This window comes from Chroicocephalus ridibundus, chromosome 4, assembly GCF_963924245.1.
Source record: "Chroicocephalus ridibundus chromosome 4, bChrRid1.1, whole genome shotgun sequence".
NCBI classification, from domain to species: domain Eukaryota; kingdom Metazoa; phylum Chordata; class Aves; order Charadriiformes; family Laridae; genus Chroicocephalus; species Chroicocephalus ridibundus.
In genome coordinates, this window is record NC_086287.1 from 31814201 (window position 1) to 31826839 (window position 12639).

Consider the following 12639-nt stretch of genomic DNA (forward strand, 5'->3'; position numbering starts at 1 on the left):
TGATTAAAACTTTTTAAACAAAGCAATTCATGGATTGGATGTAAACATTCTTTTAGGTTTTAGTCACGCAGTGCCGATCGCTGCCTTTACTTGCAGGGGTAAAGAAAACAACCTATGCACAGGTGCAGGGATCAGCACGGGACCTTTATTTGCAGGAACAGCGTTTTTAGTTGCAAACTTAAACTATTTAGATATTAGCCTTCAGTTATTATTCCCCTCTGTAGTTTCTACAATTATTCTGCAGGTTTTTCATACGAGTGTTGGACCTTGGGATGATGAAGTGTAATGGATGTGGGCTTTATGTGGTTTTATATCTTCAAGCTGGCTAGCACTCTTAAGAACACAATTAAATTAACACCTCCGTTTAAAATGTAAATGCATTAGTGTAAAAAAAAAAAAGTGAAAAATTAATACACCAGTAAAACCGTGTAGTGAACTGGAAAAAAAAAAAGAGGCAACGTTAAGGGGCCCACGTACATCTCTCATGCTCGTCTTACTTATATATAATCTCACTTTCAGCAAAATACATCCGCCTGCCCCTGCCCGCTGTGACAGCTGCACACGCCGCGGCTTTGGGGCTGTAACCGAGGGAGAAACGTCTCCGGGATCGCACTGTCAGACGCCGCAGCCGCCGGTGGATCAGCCGAAGGGAACAGCCCCGCGGGAGCCGCCCCGGCCCTCGCTGGCCGGGCAGGTACTGGGGACAGGGGATCGCTCCGGCACCCGGTGGTCTGGGGACCCAGGGGGCTGGTGGTCTCCCGGGGGCTCGGCGGCTCCTCGGCGCCGGTGTCGGAAGCGCTGGTAATGCCGGTGGCAGGAGGCGCGGGCGGGCAGCGCCGCACGCCGCAGGCTCGGCCGCCCCTCCGTGCCGTGCCGTGCCGTGCCGTCCGCAACCCGGCCCGCCAAGAGCCGCCTTCCCCCCCGCAGCGGTCCGCCGGCCTGGGCCCACCACCCCCCGCACCGGAGATCTCCGGCTGATAATTCAAAAATGGAGGATGCGCCCTCTCAGCCATTAATTAATAATGTAGCTCGCTGTCTTCCTGTGTGACACACGCTGGAAGGCACCGAGCGGCCAATAAAGATGTAGGGGAGAGCAGGGGAAGGCTCCTCCCCGCAGCTCTTCCTGATTGAGGGCTTGAAGAAGTAGATCAAAAACTTCCCAGGAGCCGGGGGGGGCAGAGGAAAGGGGAGGAAAAACGCGGCGAGGGGGACCGCGCTTCGCACCGGCCGAGCAGCCAGGGCAGCCTGCGGCCGCACCAGGTGGGCAGGAGGGGAGGGAGCCCCCCGGAGCGGCAGGCCGTAGGCAGGGAGGGAGGGAGGGAAGGACGAGCGGCCGGGCGGGCAGCCCCCCGCACCGCGGCCGCGCTGTCCGGAGACGGCGGCGGGCAGGCCGGGGCGAGGCTGGAAGGGCGAAGACCCCCATTAGGCAATAGAGCCCCGGCAGGAAGGGAAGGAGGGAGATAAGTGGTCGGCGCTGCCCCTCCTGGGTGTTTGCTTTGCGGGGAGGAGGAGGAGGAGGCGGAGGGGGGAGTTGGTGTCCGGCCCGGCGTGTGTGGGTCGGAGGCGGGGGAAGCGGGGGTGGGGTGGGTGACCCGGAGGAGACAAAGCGCGGCGGCGGCGGTTGGGGTATCCCCGAGCTGAGCACGTTGCTTGGCCGGGGCGGGGGGCGCCGCCTCCGCCCGCCGCTCGGCGTCATGGCCCCATTGTGAGGCAGAGGGAGGCGGAGGCGGGAGGAAGGATCCGCCGCCCGCTCCCCGCGCAGTCCCAGGCAGGCAGCGGCGTGTCAGGCACACAAAAGGCCGCCGCCGCCGCCGGCGCTTTCTCCCGCTCCTTCGCCGGCTCCCCCGGGGGGAGGGACGCGCCGGGCCCGCTCCCTCCTCCCCGGGCCGGGGGTCTCCGCTGCCCGCGTTCGCCTTGCTACCTCCTTCCTTCCCTCCGTGTTTTTAATTTTTTTCCGTCCACTCTCGAAGCGGGTCCTGGGGCAGGAAGAGAGCGCGGAGCGGGGCGATGCCGCTGCTGCACCGAAAGCCCTTCGTGAGGGAGAAGCCCCCCGCCGACCTTCGGCCGGACGAGCGCGTTTTCTACTGCAGGGTCACTAACGAGATCTTCAGGGACTACGAGTAAGAGGCGACCCCCCGTGTCTGTGTCCGTGCCCCTCCGTGTGTCCGTCCTGCCCCCTCCCCCGTCTGTCCTCCGGGAGCGGTTTAACCCCCGAACGGCTGACACCTGGGCGGGCGGGGAGGGGAGGGGATTCCCCGGCAGCGCCGCGGGGAGCCCTGCCGGGGCGGGGGGGAGTACGGGGGGGCGCGGCTGGCGCCGGGCCCGTGCCCTACCGAGGGGGTGGGGGGAGAGGGCGGATCTCTCGCCCGGGGCAGGGGGAATCCCTACCCCTCCTCGGCGGGGGGATCCCGCGGCCCCCACTCCTCGCGGGGAAGGAGAGGAGCCGGCTCCTTCCCCTCCTCCCCCCCCCACCTTCCGCCGTGTCGCCCTCGGCCCCGTCCCTCGGCTACCGCCGGGGAAGTGAAAGTTGCGCGGTGTGGGAGGCGGCGGGCGGTAAAGAGCGTCTGCCGGGCCCGGGCTCTATCCCCCCCCCCGCCCCCGCCGGCAGCCGCGTGTCGGCGGCCGACGGCGCTAGGCCGCCCCGCGGAAGGGGCCGCGCCGGGGCCCGGGTTCAGCCGGGGCAGCGGGGCCGCCCGCCCGGCATGTGCCGCCCGTCCTATTGTTGTGATAGCGGGGGGCGCCGCCTGCGGAGCCCGGCCGGGCCCGGTTCCTCGGCCGGCTCCAGCTGCGCTTAACCCCTCGTTGGAGGCCCTCCGCCGGGCCGGGGTGTCGGAACCGCCGCGCCGCCCAGGGCCGCGCTCTCGCCCCGCCTCCGCGGGGAGCCGCCGGCTGACCCGGTTGGAAATGGCCGGCGGGCCGGGAGAGGGGCGAGCGCGGCCCGGTCCCGCCGGCGGGGGTGGCCGCACCTGTCCGGTGGGGCGCGGGGCCCTTCCCGGCCGGGCGGCACCGCCGACGGCCAACGCGGCCTGAGACCGAGCGGGCACACCTGTCCCAGCTAGGGTTTTCTCCCTCTTTCCGTCCCTTCCTTTTTTTTTTTTTGCTTCCTTTTTTCTTTTTTTTTGGTTGTGTTTTTTTTTTTTTTTCTCTTCCCCGTGTGTAAAAAGACCAATCGGAATTGTGAAATCGTCGTTAACCATTGAAGGCGTAATTGCACGGATAGTCCCGAACTCGCTGCCGCTTTACTTTATCGCTTGTAAGAACAATGGACAGAAAGTATTTAGCCAGACCTTTTCCAAAAGCTGATAAACGTATGTATTTTCACCCCCAGTCTGATCCAGCGCCATCCCCACCTACAGAAAGGCCCCCGCATCCAAACTCTTTTATTTTTTTTATTTTTTTTTTAAAGACATGCAGACTAATGAGATTAAATCTGAAATGCTTTTCATTTGTAGCGTATGAAATTAGAGCACACCTAAATCTTTTTCGTGTTTAGACTTGTTTTTCTTACTCAAATACACTTTGCCTAATAAAATTTTAAAGAAGTTGGATTAGGTAACTTTGGAGGGCAATGTTTCCTGGATGATATACTCGGGGGGGAGGGGGAGGGAAGGGGTGTTGAATATTTTGTTGGAAGCTTTGTAAGGGGTGTTTTCATTATAGGGCGTATGAGAACCTAACGAGCAAGAGCTGACAGCCTCCTGTTTCTGTAGGAATTAAGTCCCCCTCCCCCAGCTTCCAATATTTTAAAAGTTGCTTTTCTGGTTACAATTATTATTATCACATAATTAGATGACTCTCAGGTATTTGTTGATGCTGCACTGAAATATGTTTCAGGTATGTGTAGTTTTGCTAAAATTTCAGTGTGAAAAGTATCTTTTTAAAACATCTTTCTGCTCTCAGAGGGCTCGGTGAATATTTTAAGTACTCTGACAGGCTTATTTACATTGCAAGGATGTTGTCACTAAGAAAAAGTATGAAAGACCAAATTCCATATTTAACCAAAGTTCATGAATTAAGGGATAAATTTAGACTTGTGTTCACACAGGCCATCCCTAGAAATGTCAGTGGGTGGTTACCTCAGGGGTCAGGGCTTAGAATATAGTATTTGGGACAACTCTGCTATGCTTGTTTTTCATGCATGTGGGGTGGGTTTGTTGCTTTTGGGTTTTTTTTGGTTGTTGTTTTTTTTCATTCTCTTGTGGCTTTTTTGTTAGGTTGGGTTAAATTGGTGCTTTGGATTGAAAAGTTTAGTATTTTTACTCAGTAAGGTGTCCTGGCACAGATAAGTAAGTTTAAGTTAATGTTAGTTGGTTGTGGCATAATCTACTGGAGAACATAGGGTCATCTTTCAGCAAGTTTTAAAGATGCTGATCCTTGTCTCTGCTGGTTGCAAAGTGATGCTTCAAGTAGCTAATGCCTTCTGAAAGCAATGTTTCCCATTTCTTTTCTTAAGCAAGGGCAATTAGATTAATAGGGATACGGAGGGCCCACTCTTTAAAAATTGTATTAGCTGTTTCATGAAAGAAAACCATTGTCTGAGTCAGGCTTCTCTGAATCTACTTTTGCAATAGCAACTTTAATTTTTTTGAGCGGAGGATTTAAAAATTATAGAGCCTGACTAGATCAGGCAGGCTGCATAGTTACGTATGGTAACCTGAATTCACCCCCTTTCTCAACTATATGAACGCTTGCAATTACTACAAATGGTTAAGACTTAAGTTGTTTTCTTGTTTGTTTTTTTGTTGGTGGTGTTTGTGGTTTGGTGTTTTTTTTTTTTTTACAGAGCACAACTTGGTGGTGAAAAGCTTCTTTCATGCCAATGCCAGCTTTAGTAGAGATGGATACAAATCATACATTAGTATTATTCTTCTCTATATAAGAAGTCATTATGCTAATGTGAGGAGAATTTGGCAAGACTAGTATTTTGTAAAGTGACTTTCCCGTTAAGAATGTATTTCCTTTTTAATCTGAAATACCATCACATAATTTTGTAACCCTTTACAAAAGTGCAGTGAGGTGGTAGTGTTTGATTATATTTATCAGGAGTAACAGGAACTGGGGGAACTGATGTTCTTCATGCTTGGTTGTTGTCCTCATTAGAGGGACAGACCTGGGGAAAGACCAGCAAAAGAGTGTCTGGAGCTGTAGTAGTAGCTGGAAAAGCAAGTATGGGGGTGCATGGAATGCATGAGAAACACATTAAACCAGTGGGATGTTACCACCAGTCTTTGACACCTTGTCTGTGGAAGTTAATAGCTGACATAGATGTGTGGTGAAAGCTACTATTAAAGTATGGGAAGTCTTGCTTGTGAAGACAGCCTGGAAAAGAAAACTATGAGTAGTATAGATACAGTGGTAGGAGGGTTCCTCATTCTAAAACACGGAGGGGAAAGAGGAGTTTTGCATCTTCAAAACTTACTGAAACGTCTTTATAGATTGGTCTGTGGAATTCTTGTACAGTCAAAAAGAGATCTGTTCAAAAAGCTTTTGAAAGTGTCCTTAGTTAAATTAGGTGGATTTTTCTGTTTTGTTGAAGAGGAATTCATGAACTTGAAATATATTCCTTAATGCATAATTAACCTGTAAATGTTAATGAATAAATCTCTCTCTATATAGGTTTTGTTTGTTTCTTTTGCACATTATTCTGTAATATGTATTATTGACCCCTTCTGGAGACAACACAGTGTACGAAAACACTTTTGTGATCCATAATGGCAGAGTTTGTCTTCTGTGATTACCCTCCTACCATAGGCTAAATAGATTATAGAGATTAAATAGATATGGTAGAGGCTCACAGGGGCTTCAGAATTAAAAATAACAATTATTACAAATTAGCCATTCCATAGATTTATTTTCTTCCTGCTTTTTCTTCTCTCTTAAATGTCACTTACTTAACATGACTTTCTCATATTTTACATTCTCTGACATGTAATTCTTCTGTTTAAAAAGACACACACACCCCCTCCAGCTTGTTTTTAATAGACGCTAAGAAAATGAATGAAAGTAACAAACATGTTCTTGAAACACACCAAAAATACAGTAGATCTTGGACCCAATGGGAGTACTTGCTTAGTTCAAGCAAAAGGCATATAATTTCTAGGCTGGATTTTTATATCCATTGCAAGTGCAGTCAGCAGAGAGACTGCATGTAATTTATTTGCAGCTTCTGTTGATGAATTGCCTCCTATCAGATACCTATCAAGTGAAGTATCATTTGCTGATAATTTTGCTGTTTTCCTAACATTGCATGGAAAACCTGCCATATAATGTAAATGATTAAAAAAAAAAATCCAGCTGAGAAGTCAGCATTGATTACTACTGCAAAGACAACTCAGTTTTTAGTCCCTGTTCCTCGAGTAGTTGAGCTGATGGGGACATCTTCTCCAGGGCGCTGCAGTCCCGTTTGACTCCTCACAGGCAGGTGGGAGCATGAAAGCGAGCTTTGTGGACGTGCTTTGTGTGAACTTCCTTCTCCATGTCATCAAGCGTTACAGAGATCTTGAACCAGTGAGGAAGCCCCAAAGACTGTAATACCCTAGATAAAGATATAGATAAGGCTTCAGATGTGATGTAGCAGCAGATGCTGTTGTGAATTTAAGTTGAATGTAGAATATGATCAAGTGCATTATTTAAGGAAAGAGAAAGCATGTGACTGCTGCTGTCGTTCTCTTGGTTTGGTAGCTGTTGTGCTCTTTGTAAATCTTTTTGTGATAACTGATGTGCACCACAGAGAGACAGGGACAGAAAGAGTACTACAAATAACATCTACTGCTGTACTGTTGGGATTTTGTTTTCTCCTCTCAAACCAAGTTAAAGTGAGATCATTAAAACATGTCAATAAAACTGTGTTAACAGACTAAGCCACAGATGGTTTTGATGTGCGATAGGTAATGACTAGCAAAAGACAAATAATGCTTTCAAAATTGAATGTGATTTTTTTTCACAGGATTTTTTTTTCTTCCCTGTAAGTTGATGGGGGGGAAAAATCCACACAAAACAAAAGAGGAAATGAGGGAGAATGAAACTAGATACACAAACTACTCTTGTATGCAAATGGAAAAAATGTTTTCCTCAAATATGTTTCAGTTTAATTTTAGAATTTTTCACTTGTAATAATTATGGATTAAAAATTTTTAGAGAGGGGTTTGTTGGTTTGGGTTGTTTTTATTATTTTTTTTTTCTTTTCCCCCCTGCAAGTTCAATGTTGTTGCTTTAAATAGCATGACTGCCCGGTGTCCCCTCACAAAGAATAACAGCAGCTCTTAAAGGGATACTGTCAGCGTCAACCTCAGTCTATCCCTCCCTCTCTGCTCTTCTCCCCCCCCTCCTTTTTTGTTTTTCTTTCCCTTTTTACTTCCATAATTTTTGAAAATTATGTTCTGGTACATTTTTTTTAATAACTCTTAGGGTGGTTTTCTCTTTCCTGGCTACAGATAATTATCAAGAACCTCTTTGGTAAGTGAGACACAAAAATCTATGTAGAGACACACAGCTGCATGAAGATTTGAGTAAATGTTTCTTTATCCACTGAAGTCAGTTAAGATCACTAAAAGTTATTGTGAGACTAATAACAGAAGCATTGAAATGTAGGGCAGGAAGAGACCTGAAAAGATCATGTTTTATGTATTCCATCACCTTGGGGGGTGGGGTGGGGAAGAGATTTTTGTCTAACCTGTTCTTTAAAATGTTTAAGTAACTATTCTATACCTTAAAGATACTGGTTCACCATGGTTGACAGCAAAAAAAGAATATTCTGTCCTATGCACAAAGAATGACTGACAGCCATCCGTTCTTCATATGTTGAAGAGCAATTTCTCTCATTCTCTCTCCTTTGTTCTTCTCCTCTTGTTTAGAGTAAGCAAACCCAAATCATTCCTTATTACTTACGAGCGTTAAAGCCACGTACTGTCAAATACATTAAGTAGATGCAGGTGATATAAAAATCTGAAATGTTGTAGCTATTGAATGCTGTTCAGGTAGTATCTCTCTTCTGTCCTTTTTACCTTCTCGCAGCTGATGTTCTTCGTAAAGCATCTTCCTCTCACTCAGAGGAATCCTGTGCTCATGCAGAAAGGATTATCTGAGCCAGGACCCTCCATTGTCCTCAATTGGGAATTTCCATTTTAATTTACAAAATGTTATGGTTCATCTGTCCATCTGCAGTGAATGTCATCATCAGTCTAACTGATGCATGTTTGCCAGCTTGAGTTTGCAGGGAGCCTGCAAGAAAAAACTTGGAATTGTGAACTGTCCAATTCTTTAACCCCATTACCAGAAATGATTCGAACAGTTCTGTCCTTTTAAAAGTAGGAACACTGTGCAGCGTAATTTTTTTTTTTTTAAAGGAATGAAACTTCATTTTAGGTATCTCGTGTAGCCTGCAGTGTTCTGAAAGTACTTTGTCTGCTTTGAAATAGCTATGTTGAACTGATACAAGGCAAAACAAAACTCAGTTTGTCGTGTTGCATGTTGCATGCTTATCAATATTAGTCCGTTAAGATTTTTAAAGGAAGACAAATAAAAATCACTGTCTGAACTGGGGCATATTGAAAGACTGCTCTGTTGTTCCCATCACTGATCTGCAGTATACGATATGTTTTAACGTGGTTTTGTGAATAGCTACATAATCTACTTCATCTAGAAAGTGTTTTAACAAACCAATGTTTTTCGATACCTGTCAAAAATTGACAGATATTGGCTAATGAAAGCTCTTCTTTCTTGATTCCATTATAATAACTAGTAAGCAAGCAATAACAACAATGTAACTTTAGCATTAATTGGAAACACAGGGAAGGAGAATCAATATTTGCTAATGGAACAAGGGAGGAGAAGAATCTGTAGGAAAAAAATAGTTTAATGCTTTTTCTAAGAGCAATGCAAACAGTGAAGGAATAAAAACTATTTAGAGAACTACTTGACATTAATTTTTTTACCTCTCCCATCTTTTCATTTGTCAGCTAGGGCACTCAAAATCTGAAACTTGAATAAGTTTCAACATGTTTCTGTGATCTTAAGGTTATTTTATGTTTGTACAGTTTTAGACCCTCCTCTTGCAAATATTTGTGGAAATGTGGGGGATGTGAGGAGGATGTGACACCTATTAAACTCAGTGTGATTATATTCTTATGCATAAGGCTTATACATGAATATTTGTTTGCAGCACGTCTAGGTTTGATGCTGTTACTGTAGTCTGTAGTGAGAGGAGCCACTGGTTTTACAACAGCAATTTACCATGCCATGGCTAAAAAGTGCTACATAAACCTTGATTATCTACAACCTGTACAGGGGTAGAGCTGCCTTTGGATTTCAGGCTTGTAAAAGAAATTTGTTGCTGTATTAATTGTGAGCAAATTGAAAATGTTAGTCAGAACTTAAGCATTTCCTTTCTCTCTCCCCCACCCTCTTTCTTTTCAGTGATTTTTTTGAACGCACCATTCTGTGCAACAGCCTTGTGTGGAGCTGTGCTGTCACAGGTAAACCAGGACTCACATATCAGGAAGCACTGGAATCGGAGAAGAAAGCCAGACATAATCTTCAAAGTTTTCCAGAGGCACTCATCATTCCAGTTCTCTACTTGGCCACCCTTACCCATCGCTCCCGACTTCATGAGATCTGCGATGAAATCTTTGCTTATGTCAAGGATCGGTATTTTGTTGGTGAAACAGTAGAAGTAGTTAGAAATAATGGTGCAAGGTAAGTATATTTAAAAATAAATGTGTATTTCTTCTTGTTTGGTGTGGGTGTTTCTTGTGCGTGCTTCTTTTAAACCAAAAATCGGGATAATAAACTCCATCAAGTACACCAGAAGTGAGGTGTGATGCTCAAGCTAGTGATACTGTTACTGCTCCTACTTGCTTTAATTAGGAGTGGGATTGTATTGCTGGGCTTGGTATCTCTTTCTTTAGCTTAGAAGCAGCTGTGGAGGCAGAACAGCTCTCTCAGGTCTCCGCACAGCAGTTTTTCATTGGAGTGATGGATTTGCAAAGGAATGTCAGTCACCTGGTGTGTTTGTGTGAGAAAGGTGTCTTGTCTGTAGAATGAGATTTAATTACAATGAATTAAAAATTACATGAAAGTTTTGATGAAATCATCCAGAATGTAATTCATCACATCGTGTTTTCTGTACTTAGAATGGCCAAACCATAGAAAGCTTAAAAAATTGATGAAAGTTGGATTTTTCTTTTTTTAGGTAGTGATGAAAATTATGAGTGCATTCTCAGAGAAGTTGGGAATTAATTGTAAAGTGTTTGTAAGAGGTGATTATCTGGGATTTAGTCTGTTTTTTTTTTTCACTGAGTGTTATGCTTGCTCTTTTACTGAGGTATATATTGCAAGTCTTTTTATTATTATCTTAAAACTTGGAAAAGTTTTAAAAACTTGGAAAGCTTCAGATGCTTTTTCATATCATTGGTACGTAGGTTCTATAGTATAAATAAGTTGTTCTACTGTACATAGCTAGCTTGAGTCTTTCTTTAAAAGAGCAACTTCTGGGAGAGAAAAGGTCCATGTTTTGTCTAAATGAGTTTGCAGTGTCACCTAACTGAGGTTTAAAATGGGAAAGATTTAAACATGCTCAACCTGGATATATCCGCAGAATGCATGCTAAAGCTTTATGGGTTCAGCTGTTGCTGGTTCTTTTTGTTATTTGTTTGTGGGGTTGTTTTGTGTGGGGTTTTTTTTTGTTTTGTTGTTGGTTTTTTCCTCAGAAGGAAGGTGCCCTCTTACACTGCAGAGTAGATGGGGCACAACGTATCAGCTTCTGTGGGTAGCCTGAGGTTCTGCGCGTAATCTGATGTCTATTGAGTGACAGGAGTGGGCTGGTTCAAAACAGTCGTCAGAGAACACAGTTATTCTGTATGGGCATTTTTACTGGCTGATACAGATGTTTAAGGCAAATCTTGCCCTACATCAGGAAGAAATATCTGTTGATGTGCCGCGGAACATAAATTTTAAGGAAATTTGTGTGGGTATGTACATAAGGTTGATGCTCAGTAGAACAGCTTTCCCTCTCTTCCCTGCTCTGTTCCTTTAACCCAGTGAAGTCCCAGTCTGCAAACCCAGGACACGAACAACTTTGGTAGACTTGCTGCTTTCTGCACAGAAAACCTGGATCTAAAGTTTGTTTCTATCCTTCTCATCTTTATACTTGTCTAATGATTACACCCATCTTACTACTAGTATTACATTCCTTTTGCTTAGAGAATAAGGTATTTTCTTTTTTTTTTAAACCTGAATTCAGAAACCTGAATATTATGAACTATCGGTGTAGTTCAGCTGTTGCTTTTCATTTGCTCAATTAAATGCCTTTGTTTTCAATCTTTGAAGATACTGTCAATTTCCAAACTAATAGCAAAAGGAATGCTTTAGAAATCAAACTCTTTATCCCACAAGAACAACCCTCCTGCCTTTCTGTTACTTTTCTAAACTCTTAGCTAAAGTATTTATGCTTGTGTATCTTAGCTTTTCAAAGCTTAAATGAAAAGTAGGCTTATAAGTAATAAATACAAGTCTCTCTTGTTTCTTCGTCTTTTGAAATTCAGAATACTTTTCACTTTTCTTTATAGAACATCATAAATCAGTTTTTAAGTTTGCTTTAACAAAATGGTTTCTGCTTACCACGTAAGCTAAATTCTGTTTTGATAAAATTGTGATATGATTCTATCTCATGAAGATAGCACTATCTTTTTTTTTTTTTCCCCAGCCTTTCACTCAATCTTCTTGGTTATTCAAAATTGTGTTGATACCTATCTAAGAATTTTGTGTTTATGTTCCACTTTCATAGATCAATATATTAATAGGGTATAAGCTAAATTTCCTAAGCCTTTGGGGTGGGTTAGATATCATTTGAAATACCAAAGTTTCAGATAAAATCTATTTCCATCAAAATGAACCTGCTAGAGATTGTATGTTTTAAAATAAGTAAGTGTAAACTTGTGCCTGGTAAAATGAAGCATGAAAAATTTGCCTTAGCTGGTTGTATGCCATCGATATTCTAGACAAATGTATAGCAGAGAGCTAGTTGAGACTTTTAGTACTAAATCCAGGAAACAGTGCAAACAACATGGTAGTGCAGAGGGATTTTTATGCTTATGAGATACATAATTAAAGAATACAAAGTGGGAGGAGGTGAGGCATAGTTATTCTTCCGCCCAATTAACAGTTGACTTTGACCTATATTTTGAAGTACTACATTGGGGATTAAGTATACCATCTCATGTTACTTGTAAATAACACTGCTGTTCAACAGCGCAATTTGTGTGTGTTTGTCACGTGCAGCTATGTTTTTGTGATCTTTTCTAGCAGAAATGGTCACAGTCCATCTATAGTGTAATAGCATCCTATGAGACCAGCAGAATTTGGCAGATCATGAAAACCCAGTTGTGTTGTGGTGTTGTAAACTGTTCCACTGCATTTGTGTATGAAGTTTTTTGCACATGTAATGTCATAAGGATCGTTTTTTATCCGAGCTGCGTGCACCATTTAATGCAAAGCCCACATCATCATGCATGTGTAACCAGGGATAAATGAAGGTTGCTCAAGCAATTTAAGTATTGATATTTTATAACTCCTAAATTTGCACATGTAATATTCTTGTCAGATAGGTTGCTTTGATGCAGCTTTCTAGATTTTGAACGAAGT

General features: G+C 44.1%; 1 protein-coding gene across 3 annotated transcripts in view; it reads left to right on the plus strand.

The window, feature by feature from the left end:
* Positions 1-468: 468 nt before the first annotated feature.
* Positions 469-12639, plus strand: part of BAZ1A (bromodomain adjacent to zinc finger domain 1A) — a 63931-nt gene continuing 51760 nt past the window's right edge. The window contains exons 1-3 of one of the 3 annotated variants that reach the window (XM_063332378.1): positions 469-694; positions 1971-2120; positions 9415-9693. In XM_063332378.1, coding sequence (XP_063188448.1) covers positions 2008-2120; positions 9415-9693 — 392 coding nt within the window. In that variant the 5' untranslated portion in view covers positions 469-694; positions 1971-2007. Of the gene's footprint in view, positions 695-1128; positions 1261-1523; positions 2121-9414; positions 9694-12639 lie in introns of those variants that run through there. The other 2 variants (XM_063332377.1, XM_063332379.1) reach the window with 2 other exon arrangements.